Genomic DNA, 22,519 nt, shown 5'->3' on the forward strand with positions numbered 1-22,519 from the left:
CCACCTCCATTCCAGAAAGACGTATGGATGTTCATATATTGACTTTCTTTGTCTTCTTCTTCATCTCTCTCTTTCCTTTTCTCTTTGTCTTTTGTTCTCTTGTTTTTCCCCCTAACTTTTATTATTTATTTGAAAGGCAGAGCAACAAATGAGAAGAGAGACCATTCGTTGCCTGGTCCGTTCCCCAAGGGGATGCAAAAAGCCAGGTCTGAGCTAGGGTGAAATCTGGAACTGGAATTCCGTCTGTATCGCCCACACGGCAGTCAAGACTTGACCCCATCCACTGCCCTACCAGGAGCAGCCAGGACTCAAACAAGTACTCCAATATGGGAAGCCAGGATCGCAAAAAGGCAGCTTAACCTGCTCCCCCATGGAGACTTCCTGACCCTCTCTCCCAGTTTGGCCACCTAGAGCCTCACACGTCTGGCCCTTTTATGCGGCCAGGACTTCTCTGACAGTCATGACCCCTTCTCATTGCCTCTTCTAGAAAGTTGTTTTTTTGTTTGTTTTCCTTATTTCTGAATCCTTCACTACATGTAACATAGGGCCATACCCAAAGACAAAATAAGGAAATATTGACAGATTTCCATTGTCTCTTTTAAAAAAATTATTATTATTATTATTATTATTATTATTACAGTTTTATATAGGCTGGGATTCCCCCCCCACCCCCACCCCAATCTCCCACCCCCCGTCAGATTCTTCCCATATTGTTACAACAGTGTGGGGTTGGCAATGGAGGGGGAGAGAGATTGAGAGAGTGAGCAATCCTGAATAAGAACAGAGGCTTGTTGGCCTGGCACGAGAGCCCAGCAGCTAAAGTCCTTGCCTTGAACGTGCAGGGATCCCATGTGGGCCTGGCACGATAACCCAGTAGCTAAACTCTTTGCCTTGAATGTGCCGGGATCCCATGTGGGTGTCAGTTAGTGTCCTGGTGGCCCTGCTTCCCATCCAATTCCCTGCTTGTGGCCTGGGAAAGCAATTGAGGATGGCCCAAGGCCTTAGGACCCTGCACCTGTGCAACCAAGGCTCCTGGCTTTTGATCACCTCAGCTCTGGCTGTTGTGGCCACTTGGGGAGTGAATCAGTAGATGGAAGATCTTTCTTTCTCTCTCTCCTCCTCTCTGTGTATCTGACTTTCCAATAAAAATTAAAAATTAAAAAAAAAAAAAACAGGGGCTTGTGATGTACTCTTAATTCATCCAGTGAATAATCACAGGTTGTACAGATTTGATATTATAATCACTTTTACTTTGCTATTCGATTTGTCTCAAAGGCTCATTGGAATATCCAGGCTTGGCCTCCAAACAACAGCAAGCAGCACAATGCCTGTATTAACAGCAGTCAGCCTGATGGTGCCTGGGTGCACTGTTTGGGACTTGAGCCTGCTTTTGATTCAAATCCTTGTCTCCAGTGCAGCCTTTTAGCTCATCAGGGCCAGCAGGCTCCTCCCACCTGGCCTTGCATAAAATTCCCCAGACTCAGAAAAACAGAAATAATCCCTTCTTACTCACTGAGAACCGAGACGGGCTAGTCCCAGAAGTCATTTTAATTGTAATACCAGCTTAGCTTTTGTATAGTTTTTTTTTTCCAACTCATTAAGTGGTAGTGTATATTTTTGGTTTCTTGGGCATTAGAGTTAAGCATGGATTTATTTTTGGGCCCAAATTCTGGAAAATTATTTACTGGCTTGCTTTAACATTTTATTTCTCTGAGCCCCATTTTACCAGCAAAATGAGGGGTAGTACCATTTAATTTATTTTAAAATTATTTAAAATTTATTGTTATTTGAAAGAGATCTTCTGACTACCGACCGGCTCACTCCTCAGGGCCCATAACAGCCAGGGCTGAGCCTGGCTGAAGCCAGGAATCCAGAAGCCCAAAATGGGCATTACAGAATCCAAGTAATTGAGCCACCATCTGCCTCCTTCCAGGGCGCACATTAGCAGAAAGCTGACCAGAACAGAGAAGCTGGGACTTCATACGGGAGGTGGGTGTCCCAGCTATGTGCTACATGCCTGTTCCACGCCACTAACTTTGTGGGGTTGTTATGAGTGGTCAAGAAGTTAATGTATGTAAAAAAAAACTATTTTTTCTTTTTTTTAAAGATTGTTTAAGACTCATTTGTTTACTTTAAAGGCAAAGTTACAGAGAGAGAGAGAGAGAGAGAGGAGGGAGGGAGGAAAGAAGGTAGAGAGACAAGGACAAAGAGAGATCTTCCATCTGCTGGTTCATTTGCCAGATGGCTCCAACAGTCAGGGCCAACACAGGCAGGACAGAGCCAGGAGCCAGGAGCTTCTCCCAGGTCTCCTCCATGGGTGCCAGGGGCCCAACAGCATGGCCGCCTCTTACTGCTTTCCCAGAGCATTAGTAAGGAATAAGGCCAATAGTGGACCAGTCGAGACTCAAACCAATGCTCATTTGGGATGTTGGCACCACAGGGGAACGCTTAACTTGTTCCACCACAGCGCTGGCCTCAAAATATTATCTTGATTTAGATTCTACCAGTACTTCTCAGGAAAAGCACTTTGGTGGAAGTGGTTTATTTGGAAGGTGATCTCAGGAAGCATTTTTAAGATTTATTTACTTTTACTTAAAAAGGCAGATACACAGAGAGAAGAAGAGACAGAAAGATCTTCTCTCTGCTGGTTTACTACCCAAGTGGCCGCAAAAGTTGGAGCTGAACCAATCCAAAACCAGAAGCCAGGAGCTTCTTCAGGATCTCCCCTGTGGGCATAGGGTCCCAAGGCTTTGGGCCGTCCTCCACTGTTTTCCCAGGCCACAAGCAGGGAGCTGGATGGGAAATGGAGCAGCTGGGATATGAACCAGCTCCCATATGGGATCCTGGCACATGTAAGGCAAGGAATCTAGGCACTAGGCTACTATTCCAGGCCCAGGAAGCAAGTTTACATTGGGAGAATGGGATAAGGGGCAGAAAACCACTAACACCATGCTATTGAGTAACCATTGTGGGCAATTCAAGCTCAGTGCCACCAGGTGTTCTTGAGACACGATGTGCAGTATGCCTCAAACTCATGACATTGTAGGACAGGAGTCAGGGTGTTGACCTGCAGGCCCCTGCCCCGTGTTGGTTGAGAATACCCTTGGTGGTGTTATTTCTCAACTCCATCGTGAAGTACTTATGATTGCTCTTATGTACTCATGTCCCATGGTACTGAGGTCAACCCTCAAGCACAGGAGAAGAAATGTCAGTACCGGAGAAGGAAAGCTCTTTGTAGCGCAGCACTGCGTACAGCTACAGATGAACTCTGGTGGACCAAGAACATTCATGGGTGGCCTTCAGTGAGATTGTTATGAGGACAGATGTTCGTAAGAAAAAAAGAGAACACCCTGACTACTTCAATAGTAGACACTTCTGTCTGCTACAGAGACAGCCTGCTCACCAGCACACGTGGAACTGGCTTCCTCCACCCCCTCTCCCCTTTCCACTTCATCCGTGCCACTTGGATCAGCTTTTCAGCCCTGCCGACATCCAAGTCCTGGTTTCGGTGTTGGTGCCGAAGGAACCAAACCAGGCAAGGAGTGTCACAGCTCTTGATGTCTGACACCTCACAGCCTTTGAGCTCATCCCACCCCCTCCTCCCCTTGCACCCTACATTCTGTATCCATCATCTTCGCCACACAGCAAGGCTGCATGCCACAGCACTGCAAATCGTTGCTTTTACTTCCTTGTCATGCATACACCATCAGGTTAGTGTTAAAAGCCTCCATTCCCTTCCTCACCTCAAACCTGGTACCAATTTCCCTTCATGTCTTTTGCCTACTTCTGGACACTTGCAGTTCAGTTATTCTGTTCTAGCCTCTAGTCCTCAAATATGCCTTTGAAAATGTCTCAACTCCTTGCTCTTATTTTTAAAAAATTAAGGATTTAATTAATTTACTCGAGACGGAGAAAGAGATCTTTCATCCTCTGGATCATATCCCAAATGTCCTCAGCTGGGCTGGGTGGACGCCGTGAGCCTGGGGCTTTTTCTAGGTCTCCCACAGGGTGCAGGGTCCCAAGGCCTTGGGCCATCCTTTGCTGCTTTACCAGGCCTTTAGCTGGGAGCTGGATTGGAAGTGGAACAGTCAGGACTCAAACTGGCACCCAGATGGGATGCCAGGGTCACCAGTGGAGGGTTAGCATGCTACGCCATGGTGCCAGTCCCACCTAATTTCCTCTTACAGACAAGTGTTTTCCTATAGCAAGAGCAGCTTTTGGAATGTTCATTTCGTCACTGTCCTTCCCTCGTCCCCTCCTTCCCTTATTTTCTCCTTCCCATTCCCAGAGTTGTATGTGAAGCTGTGGATTTTAGTTTAGATTCCAGTTTTTGTTGCTGGCCTGTTTTTGAATGTATCAGAACACCCTTGTTAACCATGAGCTTTTGCTAGTAGATACAGGAACATCCTTCAGTGCAGTGACCTCCTAAAAAATTTCAGCGACACCGTGATGGGCTTCTCTACTTCGTAAATTCAGGTTTGGCTATGTGGTGTCTTACTAACCTGGGGCCCGGCTTCCATGTGTTAACTTCCTGCTGAGAAACAAGATAAAGCACAGTGCAGCCTCTCCGAGCCAGAATTTTTCTCTCAGGAAATCCTTGCACTTGTAAATTTACGTTCCTGTATCTCTTTGATAACCTTGGGGACTTTACATCACGGAAATGAAAACCTTTGAGATGTGTGAGTTTTCGAATCAGCACTTCACAGAATGTTTGGATGGAGGGACAGGAAGAAGAAAAATTGCTGCCTGACACGCATATTAGTTGCTACAAAGCAAAACGAATTTACAAGAACAGCCTTGAAATTGGAGGCAAGCCCCTAAAGGGTTTCTAGCGCTAAAGGGATGGTCACTTGAAAAGCATATTATGGAAGGCAGCCTGCTGGCTGGACTAGTTAGGAACACAGATGCCAACGGATGAGGCCCGGCTTGGCCTTGGCGAGTCCTGGCTCCATCGCCCACACCCTGTGTGAGCTTGGGTGAGTGTCGGCGCTCCGCAGTGCATCGGTCTTGTCAATGCATCTGGGTATAATGGTAAATTTTGCCTCTGGGAGCAGTTACAAGGGCAAGTGCGTTAGTCTACATCTTTTTGCAGGATGAAGTAGGTGTGTGATAAATTTTGGCCATTAAAAATATTTTTAATCATCATCATCTATTTTATCATCATCAATACATGATGTTTGAATAGTTCCTTTATCTAGTCAGTATGCTTTCTCGATTGAGGGAAACTGGATGTCTTTGAGCATTTCTTGAACTGACGAAAAACTGCATTGCCAGCACATGACATGTCGTTTTGAAACAGGGATGCACTGTGGAATAGCTAAATCGAGCCAACACATAGACCTTACCTCACATATCCACCACCCTGAAGGTGTTTTTAAAGGCTGGTGCATTTCAGCTTCGATTTCCCCGTGGGATCTGTTGTGTCTCATGTCGAAATGTCCACCAGGTTTTCATTTTTCCTGGTTCAGTCCCCCGTCCCTGGCAATTCCCACTCATAGGTGCTGCTTGTCCAACAGGTATTCTTCGCACAGTAAATGATGCCAGACAAAGTTATGCTATGCTGAATACTTTATTATTTTATGTAAACATAATTTGCTTTATAGGCACAATAGAACAAAAGCTCTAAAGCCACAAATACATTAGACAATGTTTCAGTTCACCCCAACAAAGCTGAAATGACAGAGAAGCCTTCCCAGTTCTTTTAAGGCAAACTGAGACGTTCTTCGCACTTCCGTGAGGAAAGCCACCATGAGGCAGGAAAGAAGGTGCTTCCCATGGGGGGACATGAAATGACTTGTTTTCACCTTGCTTCTCCCCGCCCTTCACTATGGAGACACTGACCCTGTGGGCCAAACTCTAGCTTTCTCGTTCCACGTTGTGAGAGAGGGCCAGGGTTGGCTTTTCTTCTTACCACCTGGCATGACGTCTGGCTGCTGGAGCAGACCAGGGAGAATGACTTCCCATGCTTCTGCTACGCACTTCCCCAGGCTCATGTTCTCACTCCCTGGAGGAGAGCATGGCAAGGGTGATGGTGTCCCCTCCCGCAGTCCAGCACCCTCGCAATGCCCCCGGATGTCTCTTTATGAAAGACCCTTCTTTTGGCACAGATGTGGGAGAAGCACAATCAATAATACAGCATTTGGCAAAGGTGCTGGGGAGGATAGACAGCCCTTCCCTCTCTAGGGGGTCTGGCACTGGGATGTCAGGGGTCCTGGGGTAGAGGAGAGAGGGTGTTGTTGGTGGGTTTCAATTCTGAGGCTGTCTCGTGCCTCCCCTTCCAGAGGGCAGCGCCTTTCCTGTTCTTGTATATTACTCAGACATCACAATGAGGAGAAAGTCTCTTTAGATAAACATTTGGCATAAATAAGTCATCATCACAAGCTTACAAAGGAAAAAGGAACATGATGAATGAGGTGCCGTTCGCTACAAAACAGGTGATTGTTGAATACATTCATTCCCATCTCTCAGGGCATAGTGTCTCCAACTGGGTTTGTGAGTGGTGGAGGTAAGCGTTTTGATGGAAAGGCTTGGAAGGAGGGCAAGAAGAGTCCCCCTTGTAGACACTGTAAGCCTGGTCAAATGGGGACAGAGCATTTCTTAAGGGTCCAGGAGCTGGGCAACTGAACAAGAGTTTGCAGTCCAATAACCCGGCCCCTGATTTCCAAGGTGCAGGGACCCTGGGTGGCTGCAGGTGGTGGAATCTGTCAGAGGGGAGGACATGCACGCCTGCACATTTGTCACTGGACAGCATTCCTTTGTGTCACAAGAGTTTGTAAGCTGTCGGAATACACTTTGGTAATAAAACAGAAACTCACTGTTCTTTTCTTCCCAAGTCAGCGTTCAAGGGAGCTTTTCTGGTGGTGGTGGGGAAGGGGGATGTGTGGTAAAGATGGGTTTTAGTGCCAGGGATTGCGAAGTAGCATAACTGGCGGTACTGATGACAAGCACAGAGCACCGGAGGATCTCAGGAATGCCACTTAGTCGCACCTAGAGTGAGCTTTCTTAAAACAAGAACATTCACCAGGGGGATTCTGCTCACAAGACATGGTTCCCAAGGAGATGTCTCTGTGGCTGGTCTTGAAACGCACTCCTTTTGGCCTATCTGCTGCCCTGAGCAACCCACGCCCTCCTCTCTGTGCTTGTAAGTGAGAGCCAGGGAAAGAATCAAACACCACAGGGATGGGGGAGAAGGACTCCAACCTCTGATGGTGACATGAGGAAAGCGCCTCACACAGAGAGCTGGGCACTGCCTGGACAGCTGCAGAACGTATGGAAACATCTCCTGGCCTAACCCTCTTTCTGCTGGCCAAATGGGCAAGTGTGCCCGTCAGAGGCACGAGTGGCCGGCAGCTGTGTGTCACTGGCCTGAACAGCTCCAGGCCCTGGACGGAACTTCGTGACCACACCTTCCTGCACACACTCCTCTTTGCCCTTCTCTGCCCCGCAGACTTGTAAATGACTTTGCAAGACTGTTCTAGAACTGTCGAGAAGGACCTAAAAATGGGTGGCCTTGAGAAGAGGGGAGAAGAGAGTGTAACACACAGGTTGAGGCAGGACGTAATACTGCATGGAATGGGGTTGGCACTTAATTTCAAAAACAAGTGAACAACAGCTTTTTAGCTCAGCTGACTGCAGACAAACACGACACACACTGGACTACAGCATCAATTCACCGAGCACGGAAGAGCTTTCTCAGCCAGGTCCTCTTCTCTTCCCCCAGCCTTTCTCGTTCTCCTGCCTGAGTCCCAGGCTACTGGATGAAGGGCATCCGCTCCTTGTTCTCACTGTCGCCCTCGTGGTCTTCCTCCTCTTCCCCTGCCTCGCTGGTCTCTGTGCTGTCGTTGGCCATCTGTAACCCAACAGGACATGTCAGAGCACCACCCACCCCGCCTGCACCTGCCCTGAGCACCTGACTTGGACAGTGGTCATTCCCAGAGGACAAAGGGCCTCTGTGGACTCGCTTCAGTCGCCTTCACTAGCACCTGCTGAGCAGGACAGGGAGCAGTGGAATCCTCTAGAAGCCAGGCCTTGTGCCGCCGGCTCCTTCCCGTTGGGTGCCAGCTCCAGGAGTGACTGCTCTGGATTCATCCTGGATGTGGGATGCTCTTACATCGTGTGCTGATATTCTCACAGTTGTCCTCACTCTGTCTTTCCTTCGAGTCCATCAGATGGATCGTGTTCCCTACTGCACAAAAGCTCCAGAGACCCACGGCTCACTGTCTCTTTGTTTTATTAGGTGCCAGGGATATGCTGGAGAAGGTCCTGAGGTGGTGGCAAAAGGGTTCTCTTGGGCGCTGTTCTGATGAAAGTCCCTCCCTCTGCCCACCACAAGGACCCAGCAGGCTCCGTCCAGGAGTGTTTCAGGGGAGGAAGTCAGTGCCAGTTGTTTAGCTCAACAGCAGTAAGCTGCCAAGGACAGCTCCAGCGCCCATGTCTATCCTCATGGTGCTGTAACAGACACCCGTGTCTAAAGGCCGGATGTTGGGAGCAGAGGACACCCAGCACCCTGCCCCCTTTCCTTCCTAGCCTCATACTCTCACCTATCGTCACGGAGTCCTGGCACCTAGTAGATCACATCCATATGGTTACTGGCCACACAACATTGGAAAACACCCTCTTGTTACACTGTCCTTCATCGGGTGGAACGGGTAGCCTGCCTTTGGCTAAACAAGCTGAAGAAAGGTTTGCAGCGCCAGTCTGAAACAAGCAGGACATCTATGCTTAGGAGCGCTGCAGCTGCAAGAGCCATGCACGCAAGCGAAGAAAGCAAAGCCTCTCTGTGCTAAGCCTTACCTAGGACTTGGGAATCATTCTCACTGACCTAAGGGAACATCCCCACCTCCAAGTCACACACAGGGCACCACAGCTGGACAGCAAAGTAACTTGCCCCTGTTAGAACCCAGGGTTCAGAGCTGGGCTGGGAACCCAGGCAGAGAGGCAGCCTTGCATGGACACCTCAGTGGAATCACAGGGGTGGGGGCAGGATGGAGGCAGCTGGCATCATTCATATGGCACACATGCCATCATTCATGGCAGCACATGCATATGAAGCTGCCAGACGTCACCTGGAAACGCTCCCACCTGGGGCAGCCAAGTGCCTGTAATAGGCAGGTCTAGTTTCTGCTGTTCTCTGCTGTAGACTCTGTCAGCAAGCATCTGCTTGTCGTCCTTGGCACTGACCTCCAACTCTGACAGCCCCTGTCATCTGCAAAGTCCTTGGAGCCTGTCTCCATCTGTCTCACCGGGGCCCTCGCTGACTGAATGGGCTCCTGTGACTTTCACTCACCAGTGGTGTCGGGGTCTTTTCCACATCCAGAATCAGCTTGCCGATGTTCCCTCGGTCATGGATCCGCTGCATGGCCTCCTTCACCTGTGAGACAAGGGCAGAAGCCGGCTGGTTAGGCCTGGTGACCACCGGGAGGTGGGGGAGCCTGAAGGCACACCGTCGCATGTCCGCCAGAGGGCGCTGCGACCCAAGCCGAGAGTGGCTAAGCTGGCAGGTTATGTCCTGCAGGCGCCGCTCACACCCCTTGGTTCAGTGCCAGCCAGTGAGTGAGGCAGGAAGGGTGGCTGTCTGGGGGCCCTACGACCGCCTGCTGCGAGATGCCAGGCCCTTGTCAGTCAGACTGAATTTCACCCAGAGTCAGGGACAGGGCTGCAGAGCGCGTGGTAAGAATAAGGACTCCCAGCAGATCTAGCCTAAGTAATTTCTCCTAAAACCTCCATTTTAAAAACTACTTCTATTCATTTACCCAGTCTGCGAATATCCAATGTTGCTTCTAGGCTGGACGTCAGGATTTTTAAAAAATCCATGAGGAAGTCACAGTGCCCACCTTAGTTAGAGGACCCCAACCTGTGGCTGATGGGCAGCGTTTACTGAGGGGAAAACCTCATTGGAGAGAGCCCTGAACATGTTTCTGTTGTAACTGCCCTCCTGGGGGCTTCATTCCAAAGACTTAGTTCTTCAGTGGTAGCAGAAAACACACACACACACACACACACACACACACACACACACACACACACACTGGGCAAGTACCATAGCTTGGTGATGACTGCCAAAAGAGGCTTTGCCCCTAAGATATTTGTTTATAAAACAGATGCAGATAGGGCCCAATGCGATATTCTAGAGGCTACAGTCATCGCCTTGCATGTTGGGATCTCATATGGGCACTGGTTCATGTCCCGCTGCCCCACTTCCTATTCATCTCCATATTATGGCCTGGGAAAGCAGTTGAGGATGGCCCAAAGCCTTGGGACCCATGTGGGAAACCGGAAGAAGTTCCTGGCTCCTGGCTTTGGATTGGCTTAACTACTGCTGTTGAGGCCACTGGGGAGTGAATCAGCAGATGGAAGATCTTTCTCTCTTTTTCTCCTCTCTGTATCTTCCTTTTTAATAAAAATAAATATTTTTGTAAGCATAAAATAAATCTTTTTTTAAAAAAGCCACAGACTGACGATGGTAGCGACAGGCTCCAGAAAAAGCAGTAGTGCCTGAGGAGACTGTCTCCCTTGTGGCACCATTCTATGTGAAACCTCCTCCTGCTGTAATCCTGAAAGAAGTCTGCCAGCCTCACATGACCCAGTGCAGGGGCACTCATCAACTGAGGCACCTGAGCGCCTGAACAAGACAGGTGCAAGCTAAGTCTGTGGACTTCCCAGATCGCAGCATGACCCACAGGGACATTTTAACTGGTTCACAGCGTGTTAGTTAAGGAGCAGCGGTTAGAATATTGTTGATCTCCACCCACTGAGAAACTAGGAAATTCTGGAAGACTCAGTCAAGCTGAGGGCTGCAACCTTGAGGGGTTCCAGTTATTCTGGCCATCCATTCCTCTGGCCATCTCTGTTTATTTCCCTGTTAACTGCGCCAGCGGGGTCTCTTGTTCCCTGGTATTCAGCTGGGTACCACTCACGTGAGCTCCTGGCAGGAGGCCAGGGGCAGGAGGAGGGAAAGCTCAAGGGTTTCCTCTGCCACTCCTGTCCTAGGCACAAGTCCTGTCCTTTCGCCACAACAGCTCCTGTTCCTGTTGGCCGGTGCCCTCTCCACCACCTCTGCCGTTAGCTTCTGCCCATCTCAACATCCCTGCTGTTTGCAGAAACCTCCTAGCCAATGCTCCTTTCATTAGTATGTTTCCAAAGTCCCACCAAAGTGTGTTGCTTATTTCCTGGAGGACATTGATACATACACACATATGCATTTCATCCAGCAAACATACTGAGCATATGTTTGGCATTAGCCCTGGAAGAAGGTGATGAGAAAACAAAATAAGCAAAAGATCCCTTATCCTTATGCCTCATGGAGACCCAGACTTCATCAAACAGGGACTCAGCTACTTGGTAATCATTTGTGTGGTGCTGTGAAAATGCGGCTGGGGCTTTGATCTTGCTAAGAAGACCAGGGAGAGCATCTGTGAAGAAATAGGCTGGGATGGAAAGGGTGAAGAGAATTTAGCTACGTTGAAGGAGGGAGAGATCATGCCAAACAGAGGGAGTGGAATTGAAAGCAGAAATTTTAAAAGGCCAATGGCCTTGGGATAGAAAGAGCAAAAGTGAATGTGGAGCAAGGTGCTGCGCAGTGGGCTGGGGCCTCGCTGCCGCCTTCTGAGTCTGCAGGCTGTGGTCTCCTGGCTCATAGCAAGCAGGACACCCTTCAGACTCCTCCCTGCTCCTACCTGGGCGCCTGGCACATACCTCGGGGTTCACACTGCTCAGTGTTTGTTTGGGGTCTTGTTAAATGCTTCATAATATTCAATTTCCTTTTGAACAGTGTGAAAGGCACAAAGTCATTAGGATACAAATGACACCACTTAATAACTGTAGCACTTGGCTTGTGCGGTGAATAACAATAAGCCTCACCACCTAAAATAGGAAAAAATAAAGATAGATAATTCCACAGATCACTGTGCCTATTAGATGATAAATTAAAAGCTTTGAGAAAGAAGAAATGAGTAATACTTTAATTAAGACGTACATCGAACAAAGTCATCTGTGGAATATCACTCATTAACAACGTCCATCTTTGGGAAGGATCGATGATGACTGAAAATATAAAATTAGTGTTTAGCACATTTGGGGTAGGTGTCTGGTGTAATGAAGAAGACAACATTTGAAATGCCAGCATTTAAGTGCTGGGATACTTCAATTCCTGGTCCTTTTCCAATCCAGCTTACCACTGATGCAAATGCTTGGAGGGCAGTGGGTGATGGTTCAAGTAGCTCAGTACTCTAGTTGACAAGAGTTTTATAGACACAGACGCTTTTAATGTTTTATTCTTACTTTGAAGAGCAGAGATATCTTTCATCTGCTACTCCACTTCCCAAATGCCCACAACCGCTTGGGCTGGGGCAGGCCAAGGCTAGCAGCTGAAGACATAGGTAGACACACCCTGGGGCTGGAGCCACCACCTGCTGCTTCCCAGGAGGCGTCTTGGTAGGGAGCTGTATTCCAGTATGGCATGTGGGCACCACAAACACTGGCTTACCTAATGCACGACAATGCCTGCCCCTACAGCTTAGACATTTTGGTTCTTAATCATTCAGGAAAATCATCCATTTAGAGAGTGAGGCTGTTTCTCCCTGGAAGATCCCAGTTCCTTAGTAATGAGGTAGCTGCCTTATTTCCCAATGACATGGATCTTATTTATCCACAGATAAGCAAGGCATCCCATGATGCCTGAATGTTTTCCTCTGGAACTGGTCAAATAAATATAAGAACATGTCGAAAAGGGTTATAGCTGTAAGGAATGCTAAAATACATCCATGCCTTGAAAGTTCTTCCATGGGCAGTCATCACTGGAAGGGACAAAAAAAAAATACCTTATGACATTGTGGGAAGTACAATTGAGAAGGCAGTGGTGACTCCCTTTGGCTTGCGGACCAAGGGCTGGTTTGCATGGATTTCGGGCATCTTGGTACTTAAGGGAATTAAGATACATTGGTCATGTCATCCAGACAAATGCATCAAAGCCTGGGGGACACTGGGCATGGTGGACTGAGTGTGAGAAGCAATGAAAATGCCTCTAGAGAGAGCTGGCTCTCCCCTCCTTTGACTAAAGAGCATCTCTGTTGCATCCTCGCACTCACAGAGGATGAATAGGGAGTGGAGGAGGCTCTCCAACTAAGAACGTAGTAGTGAAAGAGTCACACTCACCCACAAGGGTGTACCAGGAGAAGGTGAGAGTCTGACCTCAAACCCAGTAAATACAAAGGGCTCCATGGGATAGTGGAGGAGGCTGCCCACCAGCATCCCAGCAGATGCTGCCGCGATGCACCTGGCAAGCATGCTCTCATTTCTTTGTATCAGCCCTATAAGTTAAGTGGGAGTCTGTCAGGCCGTCAATCAGGGGTACATACAAATATTCCGTCCCCTTCTGCTGGCACCTCTGTTCTCTTAGAGGGGAGCTGAGATGAGAATGAGGTTTAGGGATGCCAAGAGGAGAGGATCAGGAAGAGGACAGGCTTCAACCCCAGCTGGGTCCAACCACAGAGTGTGATGCACTGCTGGTAGGTGTGAGGTGAGATACAAACAGGAGAGAGTGACAAAGTGGGAGAGAGGAAGGAAGGCTGTGTGTGTGTGTGTGTGTGTGTGTGTGTGTGTGTGTGTGTGTGTGTAGCGTGGCGGGGGCTTTGAGGGAACTGTGTAGTACATTGTCTCCTCTGGACTTGTGTGTGCACCTGCCTCTCTTGTTCATGGGTCATGACACTCCATTCTGGCCTAAAGGGTCTCTCTGTTTGGGGTCAGATAATTCCTTGCTGGGAGAGTGGCAGCATCCTTGGCTTCCACCCACCGGTCAGAGGCCAGTTGTGATGAACAGAAATGCTTCCAGGTATTGCCAACAAAATCCTTGCAGGCAAAATTGATCCCCATCAAGAAGGATGATTTTATGAGAATTGTTTTTCCACCTCCCTCCCTCTTCTTGGCCAAGGGGCTCTGCAGGGCAGGCACCTGCCTCAGCTCAGTGCACATAGCACCTCAGATAGGGCCTTAACCCAGGAGGTTTGCTTCTGCTCTCTGCTCAATCCTGGGAGGAATGTGCAGGGCACAGCTCAGAGATGCTCCACAACAGAGGTGCACAGTATGGCCTCTGACTTCAAGAGAGTTGAGGCTACCCTCCAGCACTTGCCATAGTGAGTGAGGGCTGGGCAGAGGCAGAAGCTGAGAGCAGGGAGTTCAATCCAGGAATGCAGGTATCCTCACTGTTAGGCAAATGCCTGCCTCATATGTGTTGTTCTTAACATGTGACAAGTTGCTCTCATCCTAGACTATTATGTTGACAGTGGGGGTCATGAGAGAAACAAGAGAAGAAGCCCCCTGTTTGGCTAAGATGCTCCTGAGAGAGCTGCACAGTATTTACCATGTTATATCCAACAGGGCACCGTTGGCATCTAGGAAAGCAGTGAACCACAGTGCTCCATGGCAGGGCAAAAGTGAAGTCATCACATCTCAGCACTGGTTCTGCCCAAGCATCCCATGACTTCATTTCTGTTCGGTGCATGAAGCAACTTTCAGGATATTGTTTTCCTGTTAATTAAATCTACCCACCATCTTTCTGTGGCCCCTCAAATGACCAAGCAGCTGAGCTGTATCTGCTGATGGCAGGAGGAGCTGATCTCTCTGGCGCTCAGGTCACAGGATGTGCGTGAGAAGTTGGAATCATCAGGTCAGCAGAGTCACCCAGAGCCTGGGGCCTCTTGAGTCAGGTCTTACTCAGATATAACTAGAAATCTCAGAAGCAGTTGCATGCTGCAATTGGGCAGCTGATCCTGTCTCATTAGAATAGCAGAATCTGATGCGAACCAACGGCCAGCACCCACATCCTTGACTGGAGAAATGCAAATCAGTGCTCCGCCCAGTGGAGCACACATCTAGAAGCACAAGCCACATTTGACTATCACTACAACCAAGTAAATAGTTATTTGCATATGAACGAGGGCCAGAAATAATGCTGTGGAAAATTTATACCCAGTCCGCAGTAAAGCCAAGCAGGCTTCCCCCCATCCCCTTTTTCTTAGAATAAACGCAAGTATACACTAACATTGGGCAATTATATTTGCTTCTCAGGACTGGGTTCCAAAGTGCCATAGACTGGATGACTTACAGCAACAAAGTATTTTCTCTGTGACAGTTCTGGAGGCAAAAAGTCTGAAATCAAGATGTCAGCATGGCTCATTCCTACTGGAAAGCCCTTTCTATGCCTCTCCTACTTTCTGTTGATTCCCAGCAGTCCTCATGAACCTTGCCTGACAGACACATCACTGCAATCTCCACCTCCATCTCGACCTGGTGTCCCTGCCTCCTGTTTCCTTTCAAGGAGGCCTGCCATAGCGGACCAAGGAGCTCATCTTCACCTCTTTCTCTCTCTGTAATGTTGCAACACACCTTCTGAGCTTCAGGGAAGGACATAGACTTTGGTGAAATATATGCAACTCAATAGATTTCAGTATAAAATAAAACTGATACAGGAAGCTACACATGTAAAGGAAGAAAGGAGGAGGGAAATGTTTGCCATGGTTGAAGGAAGTGGCAGGATTACCCTGTGAGATTACTTTTCCCATTTCTTACCAAAATCATAAATGGAATAGGTAACTGCATGGTCAGTGTGATCACATCTGTACAACGCACACACAAATAATAGGTTTGGTCAACCTAAAGACCCTGGCTCTCAGAGGGACCATCAGGACCAGCTTGCATTTGCTTCACTGTAACTTTTTTGTGTTTTAAAAAGTGTCTGCAGTGAGTAACAGTATTGAAAATGAACACAAGGAAAGTGCACTGCAATGGCAACCACAGGGAGGGGAGGCTGTAAGAGCCAGGACTGAGGGATGGCTTATGGGGCAGGGGCAGGGTGGTCTGCAGATGTGTAAATAACAAGACCAACAAGAAGCACCGTGCTACACAGAGGCCATAACAAACATTACCTCATCACAGCCAGCAGTCATACACATAAAGGCTAAGATCCCCCTCATGGGAGGCCCCGCAGTCTTTCTTGTTTCCTCCTCTTAAGTCACCTTCTCCCCCACTTCCTCAATGGCACGAGGACTTTGCCTGCAGAAAGATGCCCCCTGCTGCAGCCCATTGGAAGCCACCTCATTGTCCCCACAGGGGGACAAGGATTCTTCATCTGGCCTCCTAACTGGGCACCCAGGGTTCTAGCTCTTCCATTTACCAATCTGCTGCCAGAATCTTGGTGATTGATAGACAAGATCTTATATCTTGCATTTCCCAAATGTGGGGGCTGTGCTGTGAATGCAGTAGTGGTGCTAACGACCAGCACTGACCGCTTCCATATAAGCCAGACTGTGCTCTCTGTCAAGTCTTTCCACTGAACAATCTGCTCTTCATTCTAACCCTGTGTTGGATGAAGCTTAGTGAATCTCATCTCATGTAATGAGGGTTAAGGAGGCCAATGAACCTGTCTTCCACCCCACACCTAGTAGGCAGCCGTGCTACGATTTCAACCCATACTGTTGGCAGAATATTTAGAGATAAAATGTCGTTAGATCAGAATGGGAAGGGAAGACTGCATGTTAATCAGTGTAGGGTAGCAGGTACATGGTGTGAAGGCAGACTTAGGGAGAATGGAGTCACAGTATTCTAATATAGCTGCTTTTGATTATACTTTGAATTTTCCAAGAAATGCGTCCACAATGTGAATTGGATCCTTTCTTCCTCAAATAACTATGACAATAGTTCCAGCACCCAAATGCTGAACTGTTTTACTATGTTGTCAGGACCCAGTGTTTGTTTTTTCTGACATTTTTTTAAGCCCAAGGCATTTGGTTTTCTTAGAAGCTGGATGCTGAAGAAGTTCAGAGTACTACTGCAGTCTCCCAAGATGGGAGAAGGTATCCTTTCAACTAAATGGGCTATCTTTGCACAGGCCAGGCAGCATGTGTGAGGCCCTGCCCTGGAGACACCTGCCTTTCCACAGGGGAGGACAAGGGTGCGGAGAGGCTGCAGACAGAGACATGAATGAAGAGGTGGTGGGCTCAGGGCAGGACAGGACTCAGCTTAGGAAAGTGACATCTGCATGCAGAGGTACTGGAGAGCTGTGGTCCCTTGTAGATTGTAGGGGGTGTGGAGTGGTCTCTGCATGGGCATAAGCAGAGCGGGGTCCAAGGCAAGCATCCCCAGGAGCAGGGCCTGCAGATGGGGAGTGGGTGAGAAGAAGCTGGGCCCCAAGGTTGTTGACAAGGGGGAATGACTGGGTAGGAAGGGGGACAGTAAGGCATTGCTGTTGCATCCCACTTCGTCTTTTAGGATATTTGGGACTCCTAGTTCCCTAAGCAATTACAAGGATTTTCTCAAATGACCTAATGTTTTGAGAGATTCTCCAAAATTGATTACCTTCATCCCCTCTAATTAGCACTGGAAACAGATTGTCTTGCTAGCCTCGGAACCTTCCTTATGTTCCCTCTGGCCCTGCCTATGTGATGCAGAAGTCTGATTTTCTTTGTCCGTTGGCTGAGGCTGAGGCTGAGGCTGGGGTGGATAGAGAAAAGGGCTCCCTTCAGCTTTCCTGCATCTTCTTCACTTGCCTGTCAGCTGAATTTTTCCCTCTAAGCAACGAGGAATATTTATTAGCCTTGAGGTTGTGCTGCCATGGCAACGGGACAGAAACAGTCTCAGTACATTAAGGAATAAAAGTAAGCAGCCAAGGGAGGCATCATCTTCCAGTAACTTCCGTTCCTGCTCGGAAGCTGACTGGCTGATGTGTTGTGGAAGGGGATGAGCAGATTTCATTACGTTTGTTCCACATGGGGCTTTACTGAGGGTCAGACTGGGCTGGGGTTCACTGAGGGTCAGACTGGGCTTATCTCTGAGGTTGTCGGGAGGACTTTGGTGTGACAGTTGGATCTTCTGGAATCATGGGAAGGGGTAGGGATGGGAAGGTCCCTGTAGCACACAAGCAGCTTAGAAGAAATTGGGAAGTGCTAGCCACTTACCCACACTAAAGAAATCATGTCCACACCAAATACCATAGGACATTTTTACAGTCTTTAAAAGATCTTTTAAAAAACTTATTTGAAAGGCAGAATTAGAGAAAGAACTACAGAGGTCTTCCTTGAGACTTGGCTGTGAGAGCTGGCGTGCCAGTTCAAGTCCCAGCTGCTCCACTACTGATTCAACTCCCTGCTTAAACAGCAGGAGCTTGCTCAATTCCGTGGGTCTCTGCACCAACATGGAAGACCTAGAGGAAGCTCCTGGCTTCATATAAGTTTAAGATACTTATAAGTGTTTAAGAGGAAAATCGGCCCTCAAAATTTTTACATTGAGCAGTTATGATTTCTAAAAGCCATCAAACCTCAAAACAAAAGCAAAAGCAAACACCTATGTCTACAAGAAGAAAAGGTAAGACAATAAAATACAAAGATTATTAGTGATTGTTGGATCGTTCTTCCTTTGAAGGGGTATATTTCTATTTTTAAAATGTCATATATTTGGTGGGGCTGGTGTCATAGTGTACTAGGTAAAGCTGCTGCCTGGGATGCCAGCATCTCCTGCAGGTGCCAGTTCAAGTGCTGACTGTTCTGCTTCTGACTCGGCTCCCCATCAGTCCTGGCCCCCTGTCACCCACGTGGGAAACCTCAGTGAAGCTCCTGGCTTTAACCTGGCCTGCATCTGACTGATCTGATCATTTCTGGAATGAGCTCTCCATAGTTCTGATTTTCAAATAAATAAATCTTAATAAATAAATATGAAATCTTATAGGCAAAGAGAGAGGTATTCTCCCATCTGCTGGTTCATTCCCCAAATATCTACAACACCCCAGAAGAAGCCAAATCCAGGAGCCAGGAACCCAAGCTAGGTCTCTCCGAACAGTGGTAAGGGTCCAAACTCTTAAAACTATCCCCTGCTGCCTCCCAGGGCACACATCAGCAAGAAGCTGGAAATGGGAGCACAGCTGGGAACACCTGCTCGGCTCTTTGTCCTATGTGTGGCACAGGCATGCCAAGTAAGTGTCTGATGGTTCCATCAGGCCAAACACTTGTCCCCAGACACGCTGTCCGGCTTTTCAGTGTGCCAGAGCAGTTTGAAGCCTTGTGTAAACAGTAGAAGTAGGGATGTGGAGTCTCCCTCCATGGATTAGAGCTTCTGGATGGCCCTGAAATTGAACACTGTGAATGGTCCTTGGTGCGAACCAGGTAGTCCATAGCACACTCATCAGACAGGCCAGTGTACAACATGAGTCTGTAAGTAGCCCCCTTGTTCTCTGCGACCTGGGATTCCACCCAGGCTTTAGAGAAATTCATCCACAGTAAAGGGTAGCTCAGGAGAGTTGTTTCTGTGTGTGTGTGTGTGTGTGTGTGTGTGTGTCTGTGTGTGTGTGTGTACGTGTGTAGTATGTGTGTGTGCTCTCTGTCTTGTGTGATATGTGTGTGCTATATGTGTGATGTGTATATGTGGAGTGTATGTGTGTGTGTGTGTGGATGTGTGTGTGTGTGGGCGTGATGTATGTGGTGTGTGTAGGGTGTGTGTGTGTAGGGTGTGTGTGTGTAGGAGGGATTAGTTGGGACCTGCCTCTGTCCAGGTCACCTGCCACTCTGTAGAAAGTCTCGGTCCTTTCAGCCACCAGGAGCACTGGAGAAGCTGATAACGTTGGTGGAAATAGCTGGGCTCTGCCTCCTGGAAGTGACAGGGAGAGTAATGACACTAATGATCGTGTTTATTGAGCTCTGAGAAGGAGCCAGCAGCAACCAGCTAATTGGTGTAAAGGCAATTTTTCCCTTAATCTTTGCAAACTTTGTGCAGGTGCATACTTTACAGATGAGGAAATCAAGGCTCCTACAATTTAATATGAACCTAAACTTAATGATCAAGGTCAAACAGCTGAAAAAGCCAGGAAGGAGTGCTAGCATTTAAGGATGAGCTTCAGACCCTTAAACCACTCTCTGCCGTTAGAACATTCAGTGTTTGTAAGAGGCCTGCGAAACCTTGCTCCGACTGGAGGGGGTGAGATGTGGGTAGGGTCTCTGGCAGCACCGGACACTCCTTCTCAGAACGGTGAGAACTTCTCTAGGATCCCAGGAGCACAAATCACTTTCCAGAAGGTCTCAGCTCACTAGGTTCTGAGATCAGGGTTTTTATTGTTTTTTGTAGGATTTGCAGTTGGATGATCCTTTGTTGTGGGGTGTCCCTGCACATCATGGGATGTTTGGCACCATCGTGGCCTCTACTCACTAGATGCCAGTAGTCCTCCAGTTGTGAGAGCCAAAACTGCTGCTGGACACTGCCAGCCGCCCCCTGGCGGACAGACTCGCTCCCAGTCGACAGCTGTTACCTCTTAGGTTAAACAATCCAGTGGAGGCCGCACAGTCAGAGGGACCAGCAGGGCTGTGACAGGAACACGTGATGGTCCCTGAGATGAAAACATGTCCAGGCATTGTCTGCACATTACTGACCCTGAGGCCTCTGGAAACTTCATCTTGCTAAGCGGCCAATCACTAATTAGAGAAGGGCAGAGACAGGGATGTGATGCAAGGCTCTTGTTTATTTATGCAAAGGATTTCTTTGAGGATTTTACAACACTGCTGACACTTAGCACTCTGATGCGTGGGGGCTGTGGATATCTTCACTGTCCACAGTGTGGACGGGCAGTATTTTACTTATAATTACTGAATGTGTGGAGAGTTGAATATAACATGTAAATAAGACTTAGCTAAAGGCTCAGATAGAACCTCAAGTACTAGGTCAGTCACCTTTCTGTTAATAAGACTGTGACTTCATGTCAGTCTCACCATAGCCCTGCGGTGATGGACAATAAAGAATAAAAAAGAGGAAACGAACAGTGAGAGGCAAGAAAGTCGCCAAAGGACTCACAGCTAAGTCACAAAGCTTGGCCAGGAACCTCAGTTTAAGTTTGTTCAGCCTGGAAAGCCTGGCTCAGTCGATGTAGACGTTTGAAGTACAAGCTGGCTGACTTTAATGATTTCAGAGCGAGCATTGTTGGTCCATCTCGTGTTGGTAGCCACTGTTCAGAGGAGGGAGAGGCAACTGGGCCCAGCGCTCAGGGGACCTTCAGCAGAGATAGGATTTTGACCCTAAAGTGGACTTTTCACTTTTGCAAATGACTTCACTGTCATGTTATTTCACTGGAAATATCATGAAGGGTCCGTCTGAGGTCCAGGTTGAGCTGTCTAAGACTGGCTGTCTCCAGACTTGAGAACGCTTTCTACAGTGGCTTTGCTAGAAATGATCGTCTTTGAAGAAGCGTGGACAAGCAGCCAGCTGCACACAGCATCAGATGCTGGGTCCCAGACTTGGCCTACAGACCACATTTTTCTTCTTCCTCTGTGTAGGAATAAGAAAACCACTGATTCATCCCCATAACATGCACAGAAGTGTACTTCCACCCCTCCTCTCCACCCCCCGCCTTTGAGCTCACTGTTGGGGGAGCAAGGGAAGGACTGGACAGGGCAGAACAGTGGACACTGCTGGAAGGAGATGACAACCACTGTTAGCATCCCAAGAAGACAGCCCTCTGCTTTATATAGGGAGAGTGGGACTAACCTATAATTCCCAGGGGCTGGACCATTCCCTTCCCAGAATTTGAATTCAAGGCCTCCGACTAGTATCCCAGTGCAGTAAATGTAAATTCTTGGGTGACCTAGCTCAATAACTTCTGGGAGTACTGGAGATACTGCTTTGGAATGCCACACATGACTTTCTCTCTCCACTGCCCATGCACCTTGACAGAGATTAAAAAAAAAAACAGTATTTGTCAAATATGAGCTGTGCTAAGACATGGGGACTGATTGAGTTTAGTGGGAACAGTGTGGGCTTTGGAGCTCTTGTCCCCACCTACTCACATGTAAGCAAGGTGATCTTTACAATACCATGCAAGCTCTCAGCCTTGGTTTTCTCATCTGTACACAGCACAACAATGCCTAACTTATGGATAAAACGAGATTGGGGATGACAGGCCCTTTTCTCTCTACGACACAGCAATAGGGTGTTCAATGTCATGACCAAGGTGAAAGTGAACTTTAACAGCAGTTCTGGACCTTTCCAGAGGCTGAACATGAAACTTACAAAAAAACCGGGGGTGGGGGGAGGACAAAAGGTCTTTGTTCCCCCTTTTCCCGTTGAATGCTACATGGAAGAGTTTGAGTGCAGAAAGTGTTCATAGAGAGAGAAAAAAGGCAACATAGCTCAAGCTTCTAATGCTTCAAAAGATGTTGCAGGCCTGATAGTGAGAGGAGAGCAGCTGCATTCCTTAAGCTGAGAGGTGGCATACCTGTAGAGGTGTGTGTGGATGGCCTGGGAGGGGAATGATGCCAGCTCCACAGTGGACTCACACCCAGAGTTAAGTCTCATCCTCATCACTTAATAACTGTACAGTCTCCTAAAGTCACTTAGCTGCAAAATGGTGGTGGCCAGTCTCAGCAAGTGTAGTATCTGGACTTGCATGAGCCTCACATTTTCCTAAAGAAGCGGTGGCTGAATCAAATGGTCAACCTGAGCTTCTGCTGGTTCCTGAAAGCTAATTGTACATGTGTCTTTGCAGTTCTGAATT

At 48.1% G+C, this 22,519-nt stretch overlaps 1 protein-coding gene across 1 annotated transcript in view; it reads right to left on the reverse strand.

Moving 5' to 3' along the window:
* Nucleotides 1–6,886: 6,886 nt before the first annotated feature.
* VAT1L (vesicle amine transport 1 like) overlaps nt 6,887–22,519 on the reverse strand; it is a 120,300-nt gene continuing 104,667 nt past the window's right edge. The window contains exons 8-9 of the mRNA XM_040982036.1: nt 9,287–9,370; nt 6,887–7,849 (exon numbers count right to left, since the gene is read on the reverse strand). Of these exons, the coding sequence (XP_040837970.1) occupies nt 7,751–7,849; nt 9,287–9,370 (183 nt within the window). The 3' untranslated portion in view covers nt 6,887–7,750. The remainder of the gene's footprint in view (nt 7,850–9,286; nt 9,371–22,519) is intronic.

Source organism: Ochotona curzoniae, unplaced genomic scaffold, assembly GCF_017591425.1.
Source record: "Ochotona curzoniae isolate NIBS_2020 unplaced genomic scaffold, NIBS_Ocur_1.0 contig_3622, whole genome shotgun sequence".
Lineage (NCBI taxonomy): Eukaryota > Metazoa > Chordata > Mammalia > Lagomorpha > Ochotonidae > Ochotona > Ochotona curzoniae.